Source organism: Papio anubis, chromosome 7 (assembly GCF_008728515.1).
Source record: "Papio anubis isolate 15944 chromosome 7, Panubis1.0, whole genome shotgun sequence".
Classification (NCBI taxonomy): Eukaryota; Metazoa; Chordata; class Mammalia; order Primates; family Cercopithecidae; genus Papio; species Papio anubis.
The window spans coordinates 53,838,439-53,851,213 of record NC_044982.1 but is presented as its reverse complement, the minus strand read 5'-3'; the positions used below and the strand labels follow the sequence as shown (position 1 = coordinate 53,851,213).

General features: G+C 37.9%; 1 protein-coding gene across 2 annotated transcripts in view; it reads right to left on the bottom strand.

Annotated features, from left to right (window-relative positions):
• Positions 1-12,775, bottom strand: part of ERO1A (endoplasmic reticulum oxidoreductase 1 alpha) — a 65,090-nt gene that overhangs the window by 28,696 nt on the left and 23,619 nt on the right. For both annotated transcript variants that reach the window (XM_031668103.1, XM_003901799.5), the window contains exons 5-8: positions 8,229-8,305; positions 8,062-8,135; positions 2,101-2,221; positions 402-448 (exon numbers count right to left, since the gene is read on the bottom strand). In XM_031668103.1, coding sequence (XP_031523963.1) covers positions 402-448; positions 2,101-2,221; positions 8,062-8,135; positions 8,229-8,305 — 319 coding nt within the window. The remainder of the gene's footprint in view (positions 1-401; positions 449-2,100; positions 2,222-8,061; positions 8,136-8,228; positions 8,306-12,775) is intronic.

Here is a 12,775-nt window from a genome sequence, read left to right as displayed (position 1 = left end):
TATAAAGACATGTAAAGTTGAAATCAAATGCCCAATATATGCAGTAATTTCAAGCTTTAGAAAAAAATTTGAGAGTTCTGGATATTTATTTATCTGTGGGATGAGTAAAGCTTTTAAAACACTGACACTTTACTATGTCTGCAAATATATATATAATAAATATATACCCTAATCTTTATTTTTTGATAATCTAATACCAGGAACTTCATTATAAAAATATTTTTTACTGAAGTACAAATAATTTAAGCACCAATCCCTGCAAGGGTGAGGCATAACTCTAGGGAAACGGGACTGTGGATTTTATGACCTCAACTGTTACTGCCATTTATCTTGCGTTCCCCTTCCTTTGAATTAAAGTTCCCTAGCTGAGAAATAACATAACAATGCAGTAAGTAACTTACCTTGACCAGACGCCAAAGGATTTAAAGGTCTTTTAATTGTCTGTGGCCTAGAAGTAAAAAGAATTAAAAATATAAACACAAATGTGTTACCAATCATGTTATATTTAAGTGGTATTATCTCAGAAAGTTGCTTAATATCCAAAATCAAATTGTTTTATTGAGATTATAAAATACTTAGTTTCCTCTAAATGCTTTAAGGGAGGGTGACTATTTGTTGTAGTAATAATAGTTCCTTATCTTTTCCCACTGTAGCGGCCAGCAGGCCATTTCCTAATCACTTCTTCAAATGAAAGAAGAGAAAATAGCAGCCAAGCTCTTCTCTTAGAGTCACTACTATGTTTTTATATATACGATATATATATCTGTGTATATGTGTGTGTACGTATAGCACAAAGTGTACCCCAATTAAAAGACAAATAAGCAAAAAATATTCAATATAAGCATTAAAATTAAAAAATGGGAAAAAAATAGTGTAGATTATTTTCCATTTAGGTAATCTTTAGACACATCAATTTGCCCTGTAGCTAAGTTTGTTACAATTTAAATAAAAGTTGTTTGTTCAGTAGGAAAAAATAGAAATTTTCTGGAGAGTTACTATGTCACTAAAGTGCTTTTAAATCCCAAAATAAATATGCATTAGTATTAAGAGTAAACTATAGGGATTGTTTTAACATCTATTTTTAAAATTTGCACAACTGGAGACATTTTGAGAACAGAATATGTAACCTATATTTTAAAATACACAATATAATTAACTTAGCCCCTTATACATTGTTTATATTGTTAGAAATTATGGGAATCAGGATACAAATTAGTAAGAAAATGACTGCAAAACAAATACAACATGGTGAAACCCTGTCTCCACTAAAAATACAAAAATAAGCCTGGTGTGGTGGTGCATGCCTTTAGTCCCAGCTACTCAGGAGGCTGAGCATGACGTGCTCGCTCATACATTGTTCCCAAAAACCAGTAAGTACAAAGTTTAGAGCCTCGAGGCTTACATGTGAGTAACCTGAAGCATTTCTCAGACACCTGGTGATCAGCAACTGCCTCCAGCCTAATGGTTACCAGGACAAAATGGGCTCTTTCACTTACTAGATCTTTGACACAACACAAATCATACAACCTCTCTAAGTCTCAGTTTCTGTCTATAAAACAGTGATGACTGCAACACAGGGTTACTGCAAGGACTAAAGGAGAAAACATATATAATGTGCTTACCACAATGCGCAGATGAAACCTATTATAATTGTTCTGTGAAATCAATTTAACTATAAAATAACTAAAGTCACAGAAAGGGGTGTAGAGAGCACCAAAAAGAGAATTAAGAGTTGTATATTCCTTTCTTGACACCGCCACCATGTGATCTTGGGAAATGAAGTAAACCTCTCCAGCTCTAGGTTACCTCATCTATAAAATGAGATCCTATAATCTACTCAAGGAACATTTGCGAAGGGCCTACAATACTCCCATGAAAGTCTAATATGCCTCTAACTCTTAAAAAAAAAAAAAAAAAGGAAAAATTTGTGGAAACTCATTTCCCCAGAAGGAAACTGGATTAATTAATAGTTATGTTTCTTTGTACAAATACATCTTTTAACAAAGTGAATTTTATTTTTAATTTTAAATCATTATGATTGTTTATAAAGAGAAATCACCACATCTTACATGACTTTTTCTAAATGAAAATGACACATACTTAAAACAGTTTTCTTCATAGATGACATTCCATATTTTCCAAGCATCTGGTCCCTTGTAACCAGTGTAGCGCTCAGGATTAAGAAGCAAATCTACATATTCAGCATCAGGGGACTGAATGTCTGTAAAATAAAATGTCTTATTAAATCATTCTTACCCTCAGTTACCTTAAAAAGCTAGTACACAAGACTGTATTCCATTGATTCTAACACACCACAAATTTAACAATGTGTCAGCAATTTTAAAACAACTTTTCAGGAGAAAGAAAGGAAGGAGGCTGGGTGTGGTGCTCACGCCTGTAATCCCAGCACTTTGGGAGGTCAAGGTGGGCGGATCACTTGAGGTCATGAGTTCAAGGCCTGCCTGACCAACATGGTGAAACCCTGTCTCTACTAAAAATACAAAAAGCAGCCGGGCGTGGTGGTGCACGCTTGTAGTCCCAGCTACTCCGGAGGCTGCAACAGGAGAATCGCTTGAACTCGGGCGGCAGAAGTTGGAGTGAGCCGAGATTGAACCACTGCACTACAGCTTGGGTGACAGAGCGAGACTCCATCTCAAAAAAAAAAAAAGAAATGACGGAAAAGAGAGAGAAACACACACTGCCACATTAATTGTACATACTGGCTACAAAAACATTATGATTTAGGAACTGTAAAAATAGGAATATGTGAATTTTAGAATCAAAGAAACATGGTAATTCAATTCTCATAAGCGATCCAGACAAAGAATATAACATACATTTCTCTCCACATTAACCACAGCAGTTCATCAATAACTACAGTAAATGAAGGAGTGTTAGTATCATACATTGCTTGTTACCAAATACTTTCTTCTTAGACGACCACCAGCAGGATCTGCTACCAATCTGGCCAAAAGCAAAAGTTACAATGCAGCATGATTCTGTGTCAACATTTATAAAAGGGAAAACTGGAAGCAACCTAAACATCCAACATCACAGAACAGTTAGAGCACGGGCTCTGGAGCCAGAACACCCAGGCTAGAATCCAGACCCTGTTACTTATTTATCATTTATAATGTGTTATCACCTCAAAACAAAAAAGATGGGGCGCGGTGGCTCAAGCCTGTAATCCCAGCACTTTGGGAGGCCGAGACGGGCGGATCACGAGGTCAGGAGATCGAGACCATCCGGGCTAACACGGTGAAACCCCGTCTCTACTAAAAAAAATACAAGAAACTAGCCGGGCGATGTGGCGGGCGCCTGTAGTCCCAGCTACTCGGGAGGCTGAGGCAGGAGAATGGCGTGAACCCGGGAGGCGGAGCTTGCAGTGAGCTGAGATCTGGCCACTGCACTCCAGCCTGGGCGACAGAGCGAGACTCCGTCTCAAAAAAAAAAAACAAAAAAACAAAAAAACAAAAAAGATGGTCCCAGGGTGGGCGCGATGGTTCATGCCTGTAATCCCAGCATTTGGGAGGCCTGGGGGCAGACCGCTTGAGCCCAGGAGTGATTCTAAAATTCACAGGCAACCTGGTGAAACACCAGGCATCAATAAAAAAATTAGCCAGGCACCATGGCACGTGCCTGTGGTCCCAGCTACTCGGGAGGCTGAGGTGGGAGAGTCACTTGAGCCCAGGAGGTCCAGGCTGCAGTGAGCCGTAATTGCACCACGGCACGCCAGCCTGGGCAACAGAGTGAGACCGTGTCTCAAAAAAAGATGGGCCATAGTCCTCCAGTGGCTTTGGGAAATTATTTGGTACTATAATAATACTTTATTCATATATAAAGCTTAACAGTATGAGCCAATGAAGAATGAAACAAAAAATGAAAAAGTGGACAAAAATGGTCTCAATGCAACCAAAGTCAATGACAAAAATATGAGCACAAAAGTGCTTAGAGAGTCCATCAAGCTCTCAACTATACCTATTTTTATTATTAAAAAACAAATATAAAAACAAAAAAAAAACCCTAAGCTTGGTTATTTTTTACTCTAATTCACAGTATATTAGAAGAATAAATTAGGAGGAAAGTTGCTTCTAGAAGCAGTACGATGATGGCGTCTTAAAATAGCAGAGTTCAATGCAGAAATGGCAATTAAAATAACTAGAAAAACAAAACATAAGGACTTAAAAAATTAGCACGGAATCATCTAGTTCAGGAATGGATAACTGTTCATTTTAATTAATACTAAAGGTAACTGCCACATATTAATTATAATAAATTCATTTTATAAACCCTGATGTTTAAAATATATAAACAGCAGGCCGGATGCAGTGGCTCACACCTATAATCCCAGAACTTTGGGAGGCTGAGGCGGGCGATCACATGAAGTTGGGAGTTCGAGACCAGCCTGACCAACATGGAGAAACCCCATCTCTATTAAAAATACAAAATTAGCCGGGCAAGGTGGTGCATGCCTGTAATCCCAGTTACTCGGGAGGCTGAGGCAGGGGAATTGCTTGAACTCGGGAGACAGAGGTTACAGTGAGCTGAGATCACGCCACTGTACTCCAGCCTGGGCAACAAGAGTGGAACTCTGACTCAAAAAAATAAATAAATAAAAATGAAATAAAATAAAATAAAATATATAAACAATGGTCAGTATCCAGTACGTTAAGAAAACTAACCACCAAGAAATGATTAAATATTTAAATATTCTACCTAGAGATAAACATTTGTTGCCTCATAATTTTAATTATAAATACTTTATTCTTCAAGCTTATAAAAAATATTACTATATTAATGTAATATTATAATTATATTATAAATCTTATAATTATACTATAAATATTATTATAATTATAATTATATAATTATATTTAAATTACTATAATTATATTAAATATTACTATAATTATATTTGTGCCAAGAATTTTTACAATGTGTTGGTTCCTATCACTGAATAGAACATGAATTTTTTCACAGAAAACTAGTCAAACATGTTCTGTAAAATCTAAGAAAAGACATTTAAGAGCCCATTTGGCCCTTATAGGAAGATGACAATATCCAGCCCTAGAAGCAGAAAATGTGTGTTGTGCAAAAACCTATATGATGTGCTGTTTTCTATCACTGAATAGAACCTGTTTTTGACAAAAGCTCAAATTTCCAATTAGGATTTTTAAAATACTTCTATATTTCACATACCATTTACATCCATTATTTAGTCCTGCTAAAGCTGTCTTTCTTTAAAATATTCAGCTTTTTTAAACAGAAGAAACTAATACAAATGGGTAAGTGATTCACCAAACTCCACCATGTAAGAAATGAATCATTGATTCTCACTTGGTGCTGCATATTGTGGTCACAAAAGGATACTTTGTTAACGAAGGTTAAAATATTACCATCCTTTTTCTAACATTGGAGGACTAAAAAAAATTATAGCTGCATACTATAAATTTAGTTTTATCTCACAACAACATTTAAGGTTAAAAAAAAAAAATCCTTGTAGAAAAGATGGCAAAATAAGGGAGTTGGGAGAACATCTTATCCCCTTCCTTTACTAGACCAAATCTTGATATAGGTCTATGCCCCTTATACAACATGCCTAGGACCATGCGTGTCTCAGCTAGAATGGAGAACTTTCCAGATTTTACAAAGGTAATACACTATACGCAACATCTATTGCATATTACTCCAGCTGGACCTGAGGCAGCAATCTATTCAAATACATAAATATTTCTACAGTGAAACATATGAATACTCACACTAAATGAGCCTGTGCTAAACGCAGGGGGAGAAATGTTCAATTTTCAGAGTTTTCAGATTTTAGAATTGGAAATAAGGAATTATAACTAAGTAATACCAAAACATGGCTATGGTTTCCATTAAGGAAAGCAATTTTCCCCAAAAAGAAGCCACAAAATTAAAAAAAAAAATAAAAATTAAAAGCCACAAAAATAAAAATTAAAAAAAAACTTTCTCTTTTATGGAGATTGTAGGCTTCATCTTTTGCTTATAATTAAAAGAATTTATATCACTGTTTTCACTAATTTGTTGTGGTTGTTTTGGGAAAGGGTCTCACTGTCTTAGGCTTGGAGTGATGCAATCAGGGCTCACTCCAGCCTCAACCTCCCTGGCTCAAGCAATACTCCCACCCCCCTCGAGTAGCTGGGACTACTGGCACATGCCACCAGGCCTGGCTAATTTTTGTATTATTTGTAGAGACAGAGTTTTACCATGGTGCCCAGGCTAGGCTCAGCAATCTTCCCTCCTCGGCCTCACAAAATGCTCAGATTATAGGCATGAGCCACCAAGCCAGGCCTGTTTTCACTAATTTTGGGAAGATCATTAGTCCACTAGAAAAGAGCCACAGAAGAATACCAAAACTCAATTTGATTTGATTTTTTTTTTTAGCAAATTAAGAGGCTAACAATTCAACTTAGAAAAAGGAAATAGCACAAAAAGGAAGAATTGGAAAATCTATACATCTTAATCAGAGGTTTTTATTCTTTGTTGGTTTGTTTCTTGAGACGGAGTCTTGCTCTGTTGCCAGGCTGGAGTGCAATGGCGCAATCTCAGCTCACTGCAACCTCTGCCTCCTGGGTTCCAGCGATTCTCCTGCCTCACCCTCCTGAGTAGGTGGGATTACATGCATGAACCACCATGCCATGATCAGAGTTTTAACTCCTAGATTTTAACAGCACCAGAACTCTGGTTCAACTTTAGACATTACAAACTCAACCAATGGTTCAATATTCTCTTCTCCAAAAGCAACATGGACCATCATTAAGGAAAATACATAACAAACCAACAGCAATATAACTGAAGGAGGTTTTTGTAATCCCTACATTTTAGCTATTTATGCAAAATGTATATACAAAATTTTATAAACTACTAGCTACACTGAATGGCAACACTTAAGAGGTAAATTTTTTCTAGAAACTGAGCTTTTTTTTTTTTTTTTTTTTTTTTTTTTTTTTTTTTTTTTTTTTGAGACTGACTCTCACTGTGTCTCCCAGGCTAGAGTGCAGTGGCGCGATCTCGGCTCACTGCAAGCTCCGCCCCCCGGGTTCACGCCATTCTCCCGCCTCAGCCTCCCAAGTAGCTGGGACTAAAGGCGCCCGCTACCGCGCCCGGCTAGTTTTTTGTATTTTTTAGTAGAGACGGGGTTTCACCATGTTAGCCAGGATAGTCTCGATCTCCTGACCTTGTGATCCACCCGCCTCGGCCTCCCAAAGTGCTGGGATTACAGGCTTGAGCCACCGCGCCCGGCCGAAACTGAGCTTTTTTAAACTGTGGTAAAAGAGATATAATAAAATTTACATTAACCACATTTAAGAATACAATTCAGTGGGGTTCATTATCACCACTATCTGTCACCAAAACTTTTCCAGCACTTCAAACAGAAACTCTGTAACCATTTAGCAATAACACCTACCCATCCCAAACTCTGACAATCTTTAATCTACTTTCTGTCTCTATGAATTTGCCTATTGTTGACATTTCATATAAGTGAAATCATTTAATACTTGCCCTCTGGTACCTGACCTATTTCACTCAGCATGTTGTCAAGGTCCATCCATGTTGTACTATATATCAGAGCTTCATTCCTTTTTCTGGTTGAATGGTATTCCACTGTGTGTTTTATATACCACATTTTGTTTACCCACTCAAACAGTGCTGGACAATGGGGTTGTTAAGACCTTTTCACTACAATCAACATTATTGCTTTGCTATCTGTTTCAGTCCCTGTCTTTAATTTTTTTGAGTATATACCTAGGAAAGGAACTGTTATGTCATATGGTAATTCTATGTTTAGGTTTTTGAAGAACCACCAAACTGTTAGAAACTGAGCTTTTTTCTTTAATAACATTTTTCTGAGATGGGGTCTTACTATGTTGCCCAGTCTGGATTCAAACACCTGGGCTCCAGTGATTCTCCTGCCTCAGCCTCCAGAAAAGCTGGGACTACAAGCACACACCACCATGCCCAGATTAAAATAATTTTTTTTAAAAAATTTCTTAGGTATAATTTTAAACATAATGCATACTATCAAAAATATTATACCATCAGCTTCACAGAAGTTATCTGAAGAATCATCATGCTTGGTCCACTGAAGAACAGCCTTCTGTGTTTCCTCACTTCAAACAAAGAAAAAAAAATAACATTACTATTTTATAAGTTAATATGTAACATAAAGAAACATGAAATACTACTGAAAAATAAAATCAAACCTCAGAGATTCATCTACTGCTCCAAGTCGTTCAGCTTGTTCACATTCTTCAATGAGATTATTGGCTTCTTCAGAATACTAAAGTGAAAAAGGGAATAAATAGACTATAACTTATTGCATCTTTAAAACTTTTTTAAAATTTAGAAGTTATCTGAAGCTCTTTTTTGATTTTATTTATTTATTTATTTTTGAGATGGAGGGTTGGAGTGCAATAGTGTGATTCTGGCTAACTGCCACCTCCACCCCCTGGGTGCAAGCGATTCTCCTGCCTCAGCCTCCGGAATAGCTGGGACTACAGGCATGCACCACCACACCCAGCTAATTTTTGTATTTTCAGTAGAAACGGGGTTTCACCATGTTGGCCAGGCTGATCTCGAACTCCTGACCTCAGGCAATCCACCCACCTCGGCCTCGCAAAGTGCTGGGATTACAGGTGTGAGCCACCGCGCACAGCCTCTGAGGCTCTTTTTATAGCTGGCACCTTCATCTTGGCTTCAAAACTTTAAAAAAAAAAAAATAAGTTTTCATGTTCCTCCTGAAACTAAAAAATAAAATGCTTTGCCTGGGCGCAGTGGCTCACACCTGTAATCCCAGCACTTTGGGAGGCCAAGGCGGGTGAATCACAAGGTCAGGAGATCGAGACCATCCTGGCTAGCACAATGAAACCCTGTCTCTACTAAAACTACAAAATATTAGCCAGGCATGGTGGCGGGCACCTGTAGTCCCAGCTACTCAGGAGGCTGAGGCAGGAGAATGGCGTGAACTCAGGAGGTGGAGCTTGCAGTGAGCCAAGATCACACCACTGCACTCCAGCCTGGGCGACAGAGCGAGACTCCGTCTCAAAAAATAAAAATAAAACGCTTTGCCTCTTGTTTTTTGGGGGGAACACAATTTACTATTATGTTCACAAAATAAAGAATACAGTTCTGATAACTCATTACTAAACTGCCCACGAATAAAATCTTCAAGGTTTTAAGAAAGTCATGCGGTAAATGGTCAACAGGCACTGTCTTACTTTTCTAATGACATAAGTGTGGGCATCAGTTTTCTCTTCCATAAAATAAGCAGTTGGACCAAATCACGTGTGTCTAAAGTCCATCCCATGCCATGATGCTAAGAATGCCTGGGAACCTACCATGTCATAGAAAAAATATTCTGTAATCTCAGCACTTTGGGAAACCAAAGTGGGGATCACGAGGTCAGGAGTTTGAGACCAGCCTGACCAACATGGTGAAACCCCGTCTCTACTAAAAATACAAAAAAAATTAGCCAAGCATGGTAGCACGCGCCTGTAATCCCAGCTACTCAGGAGGCTGAGGTAGGAGAATCGCTTGAACCTGGGAGGCGGAGGTTGCCGTGAGCCCAGACCATGCCACTGCACTCTAGCCTGGGTTACAGAGCGAGACTCCAGCTCAAAAAAAAAAAAAAACAAAATCCAACATTTTTAGGTTTCCAAAATATATTCTTTAACAATCATATTTCCTCTCAATGTCCAACTCACTTTACATATATATTCTACTAGGCCTGTACATGGCATAAGGTAAGCAAGTTGGTTTATGGGATTTCATAACACACCAGTTCATCATACAGGTGAAGGACAACACTGGGAGGCCACGAATTCAATCACTCAACAAACATTTATTGAGTGTCTATTTTGGCCTTATTGTTAGGACAACTATACAAACCACTTTCCAGACAAGGACACTAAAATAAATGAACCCTAAAATAACTAAAATGATATAGTTTTTTGAAATATTTATTTATTGAGTGACAACTTAGTTTCATTATATTGGTATAAACATGTAAGACAACATAAGACAGTTTGCTTCAAAAACTATCTTTAAAAATAAAATTATTTCATATATAATTAAGTATTAAAGGACAAAAGGATATATGTTCAACCTATAATCAAATGGCTCAGAAAATTATATATATAATATATAAAAATATATGACATATTATATAGTACACATAAAATATATATCACATATATAGTGTTAGATATTATATAGTATGTATATATACTTTTTTGTGTGTATATATACACACAAAAATGTGTACATATGCAAAAATACATGCATATATATACACAAAAATGTGTATTTTATATATATAATACACATATACAAATGTCCATTTATTTTATCATGCTTTTTGTGTGTCCATATATGCACACAATAAGTATGGTAAAACAAATGTGGCCAGGCATGGTGGCTCACACTTGTAATCCCAATACTTTCGGAGGCTGAAGTGGCAGGATTGCTTGAGTCCAAGAGTTCAAGAATGACCTAGGCAACACAGCAAGACTTTATCTCAAATAAATATATGTGTGTGTGTGTGTGTGTGTATAGATATATATACACATATAAACATAAAACAAAAAATAAATGTGGTAAAATATAAAAATGTAGTGAATCTGCAGTGTACAAAATGTCTTTATATTAATGTTGCAACTTTTCTGGGCGCGATCACTCACACCTGTAATCTCAGCACTTTGGGAGGCCGAGGCGGGTGGATCATAAGGTCAGGAGATCAAGACCATCCTGGCTAACATGGTGAAACCCCATCTCTACTAAAAATACAAAACAAAATTGGCTGGGCATGGTGGCATGCACCGGTAGTCCCAGCTACTCAGAAGGCTAAGGCAGGAGAATTGCTTGAACCCAGGAGGTGGAGGTTGGAGTGAGCCGAGATCACGCCACTGCACTCCAGCCTGGGCGACAGAGCAAGAGTCCATCTCAAAAAAAAAAAAAAAGATTAAAAATACCTACCAAAAACGAACAAAATTTGTTTAAAAAATAACATATACCTAAGTATATTAAAACAAAAATTTTAAAATCTTACTATTGCAATTACCCAAATATTTAAAAATAAACTGAACAAAATAACCATTCTTAGTTGCTGCTTAATAATTTAATCAGCTTCTTAGTCACATCTGATACTATGTCATTAGCATTTTTCTGAAGAACATACTTTTTTCCAATATGTTATTACTTTTAATTTTTCATAAAATTGCCCATAATCAGGCTGGGCACAGTGGCTCATGCCTGTAATCCTGGCACTGTGGGAGGCTGTGGCAGGTGGATCACCTGAGGTCAGGAGTTTGAGACCAGGCTGGTCAACATGGTGAAACCTTGTCTCTACTAAAAATACAGAATTAGGCGTGGTGGCACGTGCCTGTAATCCCAGCTACTCTGGAGGCGGAGGCAGGAGAATCGCTTAGAACCTGGGAGGCGGAGGTTGCAGTGAGCCGACACTGCACTCCAGCCAGGGAGACAGAGCAAGACTGTCTCAAAAAAAAAAAAAAACCTGCCCATAACCTTCTTCAAAGTTACATTTTATGGTTGATCAATTTACAAACATTTTGTAAAGTTACATTTTATGGTTGATCAATTTGAAATTATCAATGCCTTCTACAGATAAAATTTTTTTCCTTCTCGGCAGATATAATTTTTTGTGTGTGGTTTTTTGCTTTATTTTTTTGAAACAGGGTCTCATTCTGTCGTTCAAGCTGGAGTGCAGGGGCACAATTATGATTCACTGCAACCTCCAACTCCTGGGCTCAAGCAGTCCTCCTGCCTCAGCCTCCCAAGTAGCTAGGACTACAGGCACATGCCACCACACCTGGCTAATTTTTCATTTTTCTTAGAGACACGGTTGTGCTATGTTACCTAGCCTGGGGTCTCAAGCTCCTGGGCTCAAGCAGTCCTCCTACCACAGCCTCCCAAAGTGAGATATAATTTCTTTTTTTTTTTTTTTTGAGACAGAGTCTCACTCTATTGCCCGGGCTGGAGTGCAGTGGCATAGTCTCAGCTCACTGCAACCTCCTCCTCCCAGGTTCAAGTGATTCTCCTGCCTCAGCCTCCCAAGCAGCTGGGATTACAGGCACCTGCCACCATGCCCAGCTAATTCTTTGTATTTTTAGTAGAGATGGGGTTTCACCATGCTAGTCAGGCTGGTCTCTAACTCCTGACCTCATAATCCACCCGCCTCAGCCTCCCAAAGTGCTGGGATTACAGGCGTGAGCCACCATGCCTGGCTGCGATATAATTTTTTAATTGAGAAAACATTCTCAAAGTAAAATAAAAAAAAGAAAAAACATTCTCTCTTTAGGTAAATATGTGGAAGTATTTTAACCCAAATATTTTCACAAGTTCCATTCTTTTGCCCCTAAAGTACATTTCTTCAATAAATATTTTAAGACAAAACATCAAATAAGTTGTCTTTATTTTTTTATTATTTTAAATATTTGCATTTTAAATTTGTTTACAAATTTAAAGCGTGGGTGTGGTGGCTCATGCCGGAAATCCCAGCACCTTGGGAGGCCAAAGTGGAAAAGCTGCTTGAGGCCAGGAGTTAAAGACCAGCCTGGGAAACACGGCAAGACCCCATCACTACAAAACAAATTTTTAATTAGCTGGGCATGGTGGCATGTGCCTATAGTACCAGATACTCAGGAGGTTGAGGTGGCAGGATTGCTTGAGCCCAGGAGTTCCAGGTTACAGTGAACTATAATCTTACCACTGCATGCCAGCCTGGGCAACAGAG